This window comes from Corylus avellana, chromosome 1, assembly GCF_965113065.1.
Source record: "Corylus avellana chromosome 1, dhCorAvel1.hap1.2, whole genome shotgun sequence".
NCBI classification, from domain to species: Eukaryota; Viridiplantae; Streptophyta; class Magnoliopsida; order Fagales; family Betulaceae; genus Corylus; species Corylus avellana.
In genome coordinates this window covers 14,789,177-14,802,602 of record NC_142490.1, presented here as the reverse complement: position 1 = coordinate 14,802,602, position 13,426 = coordinate 14,789,177, and the positions used below count along the sequence as shown (strand labels likewise).

At 35.4% G+C, this 13,426-nt stretch overlaps 1 protein-coding gene across 2 annotated transcripts; it reads left to right on the top strand.

Annotated features, from left to right (window-relative positions):
- The first annotated feature begins 3,699 nt into the window (after positions 1 to 3,699).
- Positions 3,700 to 12,213, top strand: LOC132170322 (myb-like transcription factor family protein). Of its 2 annotated transcripts, none has more exons than XM_059581256.2 (16): positions 3,700 to 4,024; positions 4,182 to 4,268; positions 4,923 to 4,988; positions 5,090 to 5,149; positions 5,270 to 5,326; positions 5,643 to 5,772; positions 6,120 to 6,187; positions 6,502 to 6,594; positions 6,697 to 6,744; positions 7,635 to 7,811; positions 8,142 to 8,252; positions 9,154 to 9,249; positions 11,334 to 11,405; positions 11,508 to 11,541; positions 11,686 to 11,720; positions 11,822 to 12,213. In XM_059581256.2, exons 1-16 carry the CDS (start codon positions 3,917 to 3,919, stop codon positions 11,900 to 11,902), a joined length of 1,323 nt encoding a protein of 440 aa, XP_059437239.1. In that variant the 5' UTR covers positions 3,700 to 3,916; the 3' UTR covers positions 11,903 to 12,213. The 2 variants fall into 2 exon arrangements, with proteins under 2 accessions (XP_059437239.1, XP_059437238.1); XM_059581255.2 differs by having other exon boundaries at positions 11,484 to 11,541.
- Positions 12,214 to 13,426: the final 1,213 nt, after the last annotated feature.

The following is a 13,426-nucleotide window of genomic DNA, read 5'->3' as shown; positions in this document are numbered from 1 at the left end:
ATAATTTAAGTTCAAATCAATTATCAAAATTTTAAAAATTCTATATTAAAGGATATTTATTTCTCCAACTCTATTGGCCAAATCTTATAACAAAAAACTAGTCCTTGTAATAGCATTCGTAGCATCCTCGCCAAATTTTACTCACCAAAATAATCAAAAATGAACTTTTACTTATTTTAACAACTCACCTTATTAGAGCACTCATAGCAGCCTCTCTACTTTAACAATCTACTTTCATTAGTTCATTTAAATATTATTTTTCAATGATTTGTTTATTCTTTCTCTAACTTTTATATTTTTGAATGTTTGTATTTTCCTAATGGTCTATTTTAAGAATATTTGTCTTATTTTAACGATAATATTTTAAAAAATTTGTAATATTTCCTTCATTTTCTTAGTTTTAATTTCTATTGGAAGAAGATAATGCTTTTCATGATTGATTTTGGATTGTTACGCGTAGGCTTATTAATTTCCACTCCCATATCAATTCTGGAAAGTTTTTTTTTTTAAAAAAAAAAAAATTAATGCAATTATATGGCATAATAGGTGAGAGAGAGAGAGAGAGGATATAGTTGTTTAATTGGAATAGGTGAGTGAATAGTAAATTTTAAGTTTGGTGAGTACTGTTCATCTCACCAAATTTTTTTGTTAAAGTGGTGATGCTAAAAAGTGTAAATTTAAGCCATTTTGGTTAAATTGGCTCACTAATTTAACCAGAAAGTAAATTTGAAGAGGCTACTATGAGTGCTCTAAGGCCTTCAATTATATCAACTCCTCTATGCATAATTAATGTTCATGATTATCACAACGTTGGACATGACATGTTTACTTTTTTATCAAAAGAAAAGACCATTAATCTAAAAGTCGTTACGACTAGAGTTGCATCTACCTTTTAGTTTATAGCCTACCGACACACAAAACAAAAACAAAAAATCATAATTTAAACTCTTCGATCATAATCTATTAATTTTATATTAGGTTATTGTCGGATTAAAAATTGACATAAATTGTTCACCAATCATCAAACACAGGAAAGGACGGCATTAACGTAGTTTTTTTGTTTTGAAGTGACAACAGCAAATCGGTCCAAATGAATGTGAACCACCCAAAGAAAATGGGAAGGGAAGGGACCAAGTTTTGTTGTGAAAACAATATGGAAAAGACAGATACTGTTTGAATACGCATAAGTAGGGTAGGCATCAAAAGAAAGAAAGAAGGAATGATCATTGACTGACGAGGGGGTCACCAAAGAACATGTAGCTCGAGGATATATTGAAAAGATGATTGGGAGTAATGATGGAATTTTTCTTTTTTCTTTTTTCTCGAGTAAAGCCAACATCTTAACAAGATTTTGACCCCTAGCTCTTGCCAATGAATTTTTCCCCATGTCCGTGTGTTAATTACCAGTAAGTAAGGGTGTAAAAAAAAATTGTGCGAACCGGAAAACTGGGTATCAACTTGTACGTAACCAGAAAATCGGTTGGAAAAAATCAGTAAACAGGTATCCGGTTTTGGTTCTGGTTTTTGGCACCCAGGTAACCGGGTATATATATAAAATAATATATTTTTTTATTTTAATTTTTACTTTTTACTTTTTTTATGACATTTTTAAACATTGAATTTTGATGACATTTGTAAACATTGGACTTTAAGGGCATTTTTAAACAACAAAGTTTTAGGACATTTGTAAATATTGGATTTTTAATTTTTTTGGCCAAAAAAGCCAAAAACAATGATTTTTTTAGGATTTTTTAGGTTTTTTTTTTTTTTTTGAACAATCACAATAAAGGCCAACTTATTGGGACAAAAATACTAATTGTGTTTTTTAAAAAATGGGCAAAAAATTGTTAAATTAAGCACAAAAATTAGACCCAATACCTAAAATAAGCCAAAAGAATTTTTTTAAAAAAACTAGTTATCCGGTTCAGATAACTGGGTACCAACCGGAACCGGCCCGCTATTGTATAATCAAGTAACCGGATACCCGATTTCGATTTTTCAAAATTTAAAAATCCGGTACCCTAAATTCGGTTCTCGGTTTTGGCCAATAATTGAAAATCAGGACCGAATTGACACCCCTGTCAATAAGCATATATGTCACCTAAAAGATGAAGAAATGGCTTTCAATTTCATGACAGAGATGCTTCGCACTAAACACATTCACCCATGCAAGAGGCACTCGATTGGTAGGTGGGAGGAGGGCCACCGTCACTGTGTCACCTGATTTCAACACTTGTTAACGTGCCCACACCTTCCAATCTTATCTGTTAGACACGATGCACAGATAGAGGGTCTGCAGAAAAAGGGAAATCAGTGTGGGGAGGGGGCGGCGGGAGACAATATATATATATAGTGGGATGTAGGAATATCTTTATGGGGTGGGGGGGGGGGGGCGGCGGCAGCGGGAAACAAAATATGGTGGAGGCGTTGAAATATTTGGATGGTTTATATTAATTAGATTTTACAACTTAACGGTATACATGTAGTTTACGTTGTCATGTCATTTAAATAGGCACGGGAAATAATTTTTTATTTTTTTTATTTTTTTCATATAAGGAAAAACGGAGAAAAGAGAAGAACAAACAAACAACACAAATTATAAAGAAGGGTATTTGTCACTTATAATCATAAGAGAATAAAGGAAAGGAGAATTGTTAAGAAAACTTTCAAACACAAAGGAAGAAGCGGCCCATTTAATAACAGAGTATGCTCAAAAATTGACACATCTAAAAACCTTAGAAGTGGTCTAAAACATAATAGAAAAGAAGAGAGTTGATGAATACAATTACTAGTGATTGAAACACATTGATACATGAAAATTAAGTGGGAAATTGCTTGATTCAAGTGAGTGGGAGGATTTTTTTAAAGAAAAGGAAAGGGAAAAACGACACTTGCTTTTTCTGATATTCGATTTGCAACCATTCCTAGAAAGTAACGATCAACCGATTCAACTCCCTCAAATTACCTTACACTTTCAATTTTCCCAATTAGTAGCATTTTTTGTTGACTTCAATAAGTTCTTTTATTTATTTTTCTCCTATTTTACACTGCTTCCGATTGTCATGAGGAAATCGATCTGTTCTAACATATGACAATCCACATGTGCATGTTCTTGGCAATTTGACGTGAAAAAACAACCTACATAGAAATTCAACGGCAACAAGGAAAGTGCATGTACCACTTGGTCTTATAAGAAGTTAATTTACCTGCAATACTTTGAGGAAGAAACATATGTATGTTTGTTAATGTGTTTTGTGAGCCTTTTTTTTTTTTTTTTTTTAGTTAGAAAAAATATTTTTATCTATTATGAAAATTGTTTATGTGTTTTAAAATGGGTTTTATATTTTTAATTATTTGATAATTTATTTGTCTTCAGAACTAAAAACAAAAACAAATTAACATAACCGAAGCTTTCTCGATCTCTTAGACTCTTACCCTTCTACATTATAGGTATTTTTTCAAAGAGAGAGAGTATGGGAGGGACTAGGAGAGTTTGATGGGCTGCCTTTGTGGACCGGACAAATATAGCCCAAGCCCATACGATCTTATACAATCCATGACGCCATCCTCTAACGATGTCGTTTTGTATATACACTCACTCGGCCGGTAAAAGATCGAAACTGTCTGAACCGGTTCCCGGTCAAACAAGATCTCGCTGTTGGTCACCCGCAGGTAAACAAAGCAAAGCCCCTTCACTTTCAGTTCATCCCTCTGCTCTAAGCTTTCGCGCTCGAAAACAAGCCCTAATTGATTCGAACCCAAAATCCTCTAGTCTCCAAATCCAATCATTTCGAAACCAAAATATCCCTAATTATTTCTTTTAATGCGCTGTGAATTCGAATCCTCCGCTATTTGAAAGTCTTAATCTCTCAGAAAGTAGAAACGAACCCTAAATTTTTGGGGATTTTCTTCGCAAATGGATGCTAAGGACATCCTGGGCTTGCCCAAGAATTCACTGCCCCAAGAGAAAAAACCCAGGCCGCAGAAAGACTCTCAGCGAAAACCCGATGGCATTTCACGCGAGGTATGTACTTATATCTACACGCATACATACATGTATGTATGTGTGTGTGTGTGTGTGTGTGTATGTGCGCGCGTATGTTTTTTGTATGTATTTATGTGTAATTTGTTCATATTTGCTTAATTTGGTGAATTTAGCTTACAGTGTTTTGGAATTGTAGGTGTACGCGCTAACGGGTGGTTTGGCACCCCTTATGCCGGCGATCGATGCGTCTCAACTGAAAAAACGTCCTCCGACGGACGAGAAGGTCTTTGGTTTCTTTGAATTATTTAATTGTTAGTGTATTTTTCTAGAGGTTTTTTGGTAGTTTTGTATGAGATAGTGTGTTAGTTTTTTTATGCTGAGCAACATTGTTGAATTGTTTTTTTTTTTGATTTACTGGGCTTTTTATATTACCATTTTATTGTTGTTACTGTTAATTTCAGCTGAGAGTAGAGGTTTGCTAGAGCAGCTCATGAGGTTGATTGGATTTTTAAGCAAGCCTGTTTGTGGGTAAACTGATAATGAGAACTAGGTTTTTTGTGATTTCGGTTTTCAGTTGTTAGTTGTTACTCGGTATTTATTAAGCTTGTTTCTGTGTCTGGGTCCTTTTAGCTTGCATGCATAACTAGAAGGTGGTGCTGTATAATCTATGGACTGAGAAAGATAGGGAGAGTTCAAAATTTTCCTATAGGTTTTGTGCTCTCATTAAGTGAAAAAAGATATATGAGAAAGTTTCTTGATTGCTATGGCTTTGCCATCTTACCCAGTAAATGCTCTGGTCTTACTGGTTACGGCTTTACCTGCATCGATCGTCTCTCGATATTTCAAGTTTTATACTTTGTTTTGATATGCATGTTTCTGCATTGTTCAGTTAATGATATAGGAATGATTTGTAACAAATTTGAGATTCTTCCTGCAGATCACTTGGCAGTGGCTTCCTTTTACAAGTTCTGCACGAAAAGATAATTTGCAGCTTTATCACTGGGTGGGTTTTTGTACGTGAGGATAATTGTCTCTTTACTGAACATTATTGCCTTGTTATTTGGGGAGTATTAAAGATGTTTTCGTATCTATTTTACTTTGCAGACCAGAGTTGTAAATAGTGTTCCACCAACAGGTGACTATTCCTTTGCCAAGTATAACAAGGTATACACACAAACTCTCTCATCTTTGTGCATTTATGCTAAATAGGATTTACGCTGCTCTTTCATTCTTTTTTTTTTGCTTCATATGATTAAATATGTCAGTTTTTGTCATATGGTGCAGTCTGTCGACGTTGTCAAATACACAGATGAGGAGTATGAGAAGTACTTGACTGATCCTGTAGGTATCAATTTATGCATTTTTTTAATTTCTTTTAATTACATAGAAAGAAGAGAGTATGAATAAAAATGATATATTTTACACCTTCATTGTGCATGCCATGTTGAAATTGCAGTAATTCACTTCCATGTCTGATCTATAAAAGATCAGATTATATATATAAGGATATTCTGTGGTTTGCATCTTGTATTTGAATCCAACTATTGCAGTTATACACCTGAGTTCAGTAATTTCCTGTCTTTGTGTTTGAATCTTGTGGCATTATGTTTTGGATTAAGTACCTGAGTTCTCTCTCGTAATATTTCATCTTCATCAGATGTGGACCAAGGAGGAGACAGATCAGTTGTTTGACTTGTGCCAAAGGTTTGATCTCCGCTTTATTGTGATAGCTGATAGGTTCCCATCATCTCGGACTGTGGAGGAATTGAAGGATCGCTATTACAGTGGTATTGATTGCTCTCTGTTTGTTTTACTTAGATGCTGTTGATTTTATGGTTCAAGTTTATGCTGGAGTCCTATATTAAAACCACATCTGAGATACTTTTTCTTCAATTCTCTTTACCATTGGACATATGCCTTGGATTTAAATATTTCTAGGCTTCATGTTTTTATTGATCTTTTTTATTCTTCTAACTAGGCGTATCTCTTGTATGATTCCTTGTACTTGAGATGCACCTTTTGCGCTTTTAAATAAATGTGGTTACTTATCGAAAACAAACATATGAGATACATTTGGTGTTTCAGAACTTTCTCAAGTGTTTTCCTTGATGATTATCGCATTTTCTGTGTGCAGTGTCTCGAGCTATGTTGATTGCTAGAGCTCCTTCTCCTGGAGACGTTTCTGGCCACCCCCTTGTTAAGGTGTGATAACTCTATTAATGCAATTTATTCTTGAATCCGGTGTCGATTAGCTACGATGATTTTCTTGTTCCTTTTTTTCTTTCTAGTTAGGTGATCCTATTGTATACTCCCAGTGTACTTTGGGGCGCCTTACGCTTTTAATAAAACTGGTTATTACTTATTAAAAAAAATTTAGTCTTGAAGATCTACCTACGGTTTCTATGTTGATCTTAAATTTTTATTTCCTTTAGTTGACTGTATACTTTTATATGAATTTGAGATCTGCTATATTACAAGACCACTCTCATTTAGTATCTGATTCCTCCTTGATATAGGAACCTTATAATGTTTCGCAAGAGATAGAACGCAAGCGAGCATTGTGTATGGTCCTCTCTCAAACAAAACATCAAGAGCGAAAAGATGCTGAGGTCTAAACCTATATGTGCATTTCTAAAATATATGTAAGTATTTCTGAGAAATTGAATTCTTCAATAACTTGTTTATGGGTTATCCACGGTTCCTGTCCTCAGGTCCTTGCTGAAGCAAAAAGAATAGCCGAGTCACGGATGGTTACAAGGGTAAGGTTTTGAATTAGATATGCTGCTGTGTTTCTTTTAGTAACCGGTGACATCCACAGTTATGGATGAAGGAGGAGACATGTTTGCCGGGATTACATTTAAAATTAGCTGACGTTAAGGTCTTATTCTAATCTTTTTAATTTGCCATCAGCCCTGAGATGTTGTACTTATTTTCTTGTAAGCGTTCTGTATTAAGTTGAAAATGGTTGCTTGAAGGTTCCATCTTGGGTGAAAAGTAGAGAGCTTTATGCTTTTAAGCTGCTAAAGAAGCTGGCTTCAAGTCAGTACCATACATGCTTCCTCCAGCCAATATGCCTTTTCTTTCAAAGCCTGGCCTTCCAAAATGTTTCAATCTTTCATCCTTTTTTATTGTTCAATCAGGAACTACCCTTATGGAACTGGTTAATTAATCATTGCAATAATGAGACAAGCTAGTATTTGCAGTAAATCCCCCGGTTAAGTAGTCATGCGTTACAATAGGAACTCCCAATTCTCTTCTAGTGAATTATTTTAAGTGTTTACATTTACATGTAGGGAAACTTTTGTCCATGTTTATCTAGATGTCATAAGCTTCCTAGTTTCCACTTTTTAACCAGATTCTACATGTTTCCTTGTCTTTGGAACACTCACTTCAGACTTCCGCTGGTAGCTGTAAATGGAATATAGCGTTCAATTGCTTAATCATCTTTGTTGTTGTTAATATAAGTGTTGTGAACAGTTATTAATGGGACTGATTTTTAGAGGGTTATAGCTATGACGTTGTTGGAACTTAATTTATAATGTAATATTATGATGGAAGGCTTGTGTGTTTATGTTTGCAGAAGACCTTGTGCGTTTATGTGCATTTGTTCTACAAGTTAGTTTATTTATTTGTTTTTCTGCATTTTCAGGTAGCTGAAGAGTCTGAGTTGCCTGTCCCATCAAATGCTGCTCCAGAAAGTGCTGAGAGGACTAGTGTTCCTGGTGATACTGTATCACCTTCGTCCAATGTTCAGCTTCCCTCTGCAGCAGTTGCACCTTCAACAGCAACAGCAGACAATGCCTCTACTCTAGCGTCTCTTCGCATGGTGCGATTATTAGTTAGTTTGTTGGTTATGCACTCTCTCCCCCTTTCTTTGTGTGTGTGTTTGTTGACATGTGTGCACACGATTATGTCAATACAGGTTTGGCCGTTAGCTTTTGTGAACCGCCAAACATATAGTTCAACTTTTTGTTTCTTATATATTTTAAATAATTTTTTGTCTTGTTTCTCTCTCTTTTATTTTTATTGAACGAAAATTTTGAGTTGGATGTTGCCTCACCTTAAAATGTTGTTTACATAAATTTTTTCACCTTGAACCTGTCGCCAAATATATCTATGCTTGAAAAATAGTCTGATTGATTGAGAATATTTTCAGCTTCGGGTATATTTGAGAACATATGCACTTGAGCAAATGGTGCAAGCTGCAAGCTCATCTGCTGGACTTCGGACTATAAAGCGGGTTGAGCAAACTTTACAGGAACTTGGGGTTTGTTTCTGCTCTCTGTATTATTGGTGCTTAATATATATACTCATTTCCTTGTTATAATATGCGCCTGTTTGCTATTCCATGAGAATACCTATTCCTCTAAAAAATGAGAGGAATACACAAAGTTTTTCAAAAAAAAGGAAAAAACTCATTATTTTCTTATTTTCTTTCAAACTTAACATAAAAACGTTGATTTCAGTGGGTGGCTGACCACCCCACTGAATTCCTAGGTTTGGGGTTTTTTTTTTTTTTTTTGGATAAATAAAAAATAATAATTTTATTTTTTAAAAAAATAAGAGGTAATGTGAGTTTTGGTTCAATTCCAATTAGAGCATATGTATTTTACCAAACTAAGGAGTATGAATAACTATTATATTTTACCATTCCTAGTAATAATTATTCATTTTCCTAAAGGAATACCTATTCTGGATACCAAACAAGGCCTATATATTGGTGTGTAGTAAAATATCCATGATGACTGGTGAGTTTAAGTTTCTATCCAGTATCGTTTTTACCATCCTTTAAACTTAATTCCTTTTTACCATTCCCCTTCATGTAATTTTGATATTGCTAGCATCAATGTGTTCATCCAAATATTATTATCTCTTAAAGAACAATTTTGAAAATGAGAAATAAGATAAATAATATTCACCTTGATAATTATAAAGACCCAAAAGAAATCCGAAAACAACCTTGTGTACTTATCTCTTTTGCTCCATAATTTGTTAGAAGCATATCTGAAAGCTTAACTGGACTCTATTCTTAATTTACCAGAAATTTTGTGATAATTAGATGCTTTTTTAATTGCTAAATAGTTGTTTCACTCTATGAGCAATAATTCTTGCATCTTTCTTTTTAAATTACTTAAAGGGGTATAAAAAGGTATCCTTATCTTTTACAGGTCAATCTAAAACCAAGAGTTCCGACCAAATTAGTTTGTGCTGAGCATCTTGAATTAAGAAAAGAAATATTGACTCTACTTAATCTCCAGAAGCAGGTATTGAACATGTTAAATTCTTTTCATGAAAATCATTTCTTTTGTTGACATTTTTTTTTATAAGTAATCGAAATTCATTAAAAATCGCATGGGCGCAACCTAAATAAGCATGAAGTATACAAGAGAAACACCTAACCAGAAGAAGATAAAAGATCATGATTTCTAGAAATATGAAAGCAATCATAGGCAGCCGTCCAATGGTAAAGGGTATTAAAGAAAAAAGCCTTTAATTTCACCACCGTCCTATTGCAGTTTTCAAAACTTCGATCATTTCTTTCTCTCTAGATACACCACATTAGGCAAGATGAAATCATCTTCCACATTGCTGCTCTATGAAGACTATCAAACTGCCCTCTTGCTAAGAGGTCTACCACTCATCTAGGCATGACCTAGTCTAATGCAAAAAGGCTGAAAATGGCAGTCCATAGGACACTAGCAATCTCACAATAGAGTAAAGGTGATCAACGGATTTTCCACTCCTTTTTCACATAAAACACCAATCTAGCATTATGATACACTGCTTCCTAAGGTTATTCATAGTAAGGGTCCCTAAAGTGGCTGACCAAGCAAAGAACATTACTCTCAAGGGAACTTTATTCCGCCAAATACTCCTCCAAAGGAAATGAGTACTATCATGGGGAGAAAGAACATTGAACAACACTCTTCGAAGGGGCCTAACAAAACAGCTTGTTTTCACCGCCTCGTCGCAGTCTAAAGGAGTACAATAGACTGAAGAACAAGGTAAAGAAATCCACTTCCCAGTCATGTGCTGCTAAGATAAAATTATACGTTCCACTAATGAGAGTCACTAGAAAACTCCAAATGATCTGTCACGGAAGCATCTTTAAAACGAGCAATATTGAATAACTCTGGAAAAGTTACCTTAAGAGTTTGATCTCCATACCACGTCATGCCAAAATCTTTATCTTAGAACACCCCCCCCCCCCCCCCTCCAACAACAACAAAAAAAAACCCGCTCATGATGTTTCCTCATAGACCACACCCCATACGATCATGAATATCATTAGAACACCACCTACTCAATGAGCTGTCATATTTAAAATACACTACCATCCTCTGCCGAGCCTCTCTCTCATGCTTGTAGCGCCATAATCCCTTTCCCAAAGAGAGCTCTATTGAACATAAGTGACAGACTCCACAAGAAATTTGGACCAACTTACTAGGTAAAATTTGAACTTTTCACTAATAACACTCTGCAAGAAATCTCACTATATTCACTAATAATAGTTTTAAGATAGCAAATATTTCCTTTGTCATACATGCTTCCATATTTGGTTATGATCATGTGTCTGTATATTTCGTCCTTTATATAGTTCTTTATCAAATAATTTGCAAACTTCTTATTTCATCATATTTGAATTTTTTAAGTGTTCCAGACAAGTGTCCTCTGCATTTTGTCATCTCCTGTAAAGTTCATGTGCCGTTCATCTCTGTTTGCTTTTACGGCTTGGGTTGTTAAAGTTCAACTCCTACCATGTAATTTAAAATTTCAGAAAAAAGTTTGGGGTGATTCATCTCTCAGGAAGTGATTGCTGATGCAAGGATGTGACTTGAAATCTACTTTTGGAAACTGAAGCATCTCCTTTTGTATTGCAATACCTTCCAAATGTTTTGGGTTATATAGTTTCACACTACCCGTGAATTTATGAATTCTAGGAATATAAAGCCAGTGACTAATGCTAGGAATGTTGAACTACTTGGGAAGGGTATGAATTTATTTTTTATGGCATTCCATGGATATGGGGTTAACACCAACAACACCCCCCTCCCCCCCTTTCCTGCGAAAAGAGGAGAGAGAGAGGAAAACTGTTAAATGTTTTGGGTTATGTATTTCGCACTACACTTAAATTTATGAATGCTAGGAATATAAGTCAGTGACTAATGCTAGGAATATTGAACTACTTGGGAATTTACTCTATCAATGTAGTGTATTGGTATAGATGCCTTTAAAAACAGGGGGAAAAAAAAAACCAGAATTATTGGTATGACAATGCAAAGAACTGTTTAGCTTTCCCCGATTGTTGATTTTCTTTGACATTATAACTTGAATGTTTGATAATCAGTTACAATATAAGGAGGCAGAAGGTTCATCTTTTCGAGATGGTTCATACGCTGATACACCAGGCACTCCTAAGGTAAACTATTTTTTTTCTTGCTTTCTTATTCTGGTTTTGTTTCCGAATCTCGAGTTTGTGATTCTGAGATGCTAACAGCGCTTATACCGTGGTGGGGATCAGGATCGGACATTTGTTCCCGACATGAGTTTTGGAGGTAATATTGGACATTTCCATCCGGGGCTGCATTATGTATAAATGCCCTGTTGCTTTTTTTTTTTTTTTTTTTTTTTATTAAATATTGAGACAAGTGACAGCAATAGTAATAATACTGAAGTCATGTATTTAATTGGGATTCCAGGGGAAAGGGTTGGCAAAAGGGACCAGAAACGCAAGGTACTCAGTTGTCTACTTCATATTGTTTAATGATTTATTTTTTCTTCCCTGCACTGTTTTGCTGAATGTAATATAATTTGTCTGTAATTCGTACTTTGAAGGCACCTGGGAGGTTATCAGAAGCTCCATCATCACCAGCTCAGTCTAAAAGGCCTAGAAAATTTAAGGCATCAGATCTATAAAATAATAAATCTAGCTGCGAGGAAGCAAATGAACTTCCAATGAAGTAGAAGCAGAAGAAGGAAGTTTTTGGTTGCAGAATTCTTCCTCCTGTTTCGTGGGAAGCAGACGTGGAAGCACTAACTCAAGACCAGCTCATCAATTCATCATAATGTAGTTAAGTTTAGGCCGCAATGCTTTTAGTGAGGTGCAGAAATCAGAGATCTTTGTGAATGATGATTTTTTTGTACATAACTAGTGTTTGGCCCATGTGATGCAACAATGTTACCGTTTCTGACCAATTTAAATAGATCCTCGACTACATTTCTAAGCTTCTCTTTCTTTTTCTTTTGGCAAATGTTATTTCTATTTAAAAAAAATTACACTTTACCTCATAAAGTTGGTAGCGATTTTCAATTCGACCTCTAAAGTTTCAATTTTTGCAATTCACTCCTACAAAGTTTCATTTTTTTTCAATTCAGCCATTTTGTCAGTCAAAGTTGCTATGACTGACGGAACAGTAATCACGTGGGTTGCACGTGATTACTTATGGCCTTTTCGTACCCAAAATGTCCCCCCATCCCAACGACTCTCACTCCTCTGTTTGTCGACAACGACTCAACTCTGAGCTCTGATTTCCACTCCATCTCGTTGTGCATGAAAGCTAGGATGTAGCTGTCGTCCTCTTTTTCCGAACTGGGGCTACTTGGAAGGAATAGAGGCTCACCGACATTCCTCTGTTCTCCATAGACGTGCTTCCTTAGCTCTCCAGTGAAAAGGTCTACTTTGGCGAAACCCGATACTTTTGGCCACGCTGCTTCAGCGACGGCAAGGGCTGAGTTCTGGGCGAGGAGGAGCGTGCTGCTGAGAACGTCTACATCAAGGTCTTCCATTGTTTTTCTGTTTGTTTGGTGAAAAAAAAAGGAAGGGGGGGGGGGGGGGGGGGGACAAGTGAAGAAATTAAATCGATTACAATCAAGTCCAATCGATTAAATCGATTCTAGTCTACCAATCAAAAGAACATGGACAAATTTATGTTGATTTAATTAAATCGATTCCATTTTTTTTTTTTTCCATCAACCAATCAAAGTGATTCTAGTTCAACATATTAAGCGGACCTCTATTTGGATGCTGAGAAAACTTTGAGAAGTCAATAAATTTTGATATTAAATGCTTACTTTTTTCTTCTTTTTTTAATCTAAGCCGCTTTAAACATCAGAATCCACCTTGTGGTTCTTGGGGATGAAGGTGATCGTGAAGCTCAAGAGCAACGTCGAACCCCATCTGTTTTGCTTCACAGATGAAGCCTGCAAATTGCGAGCAATTGGTGGAGGCTTTGTCTCTCAAAATTGCCTGTTTTTGTTGAGAAGGTTATGAGAATAATTGCAAAAAGGCTCAGCTTCACAAATTGACCTTCCTGCTCTTAAAACCTATATCAAAACAGATATAAGAAATGTCAATTTTTACCTTTCTATACTACCATGATAAAGAGTTTAATAGGTTATGAAAAGGCTCTCAGCCAATTTGTGAAGTAGAGAGGCTCAGCT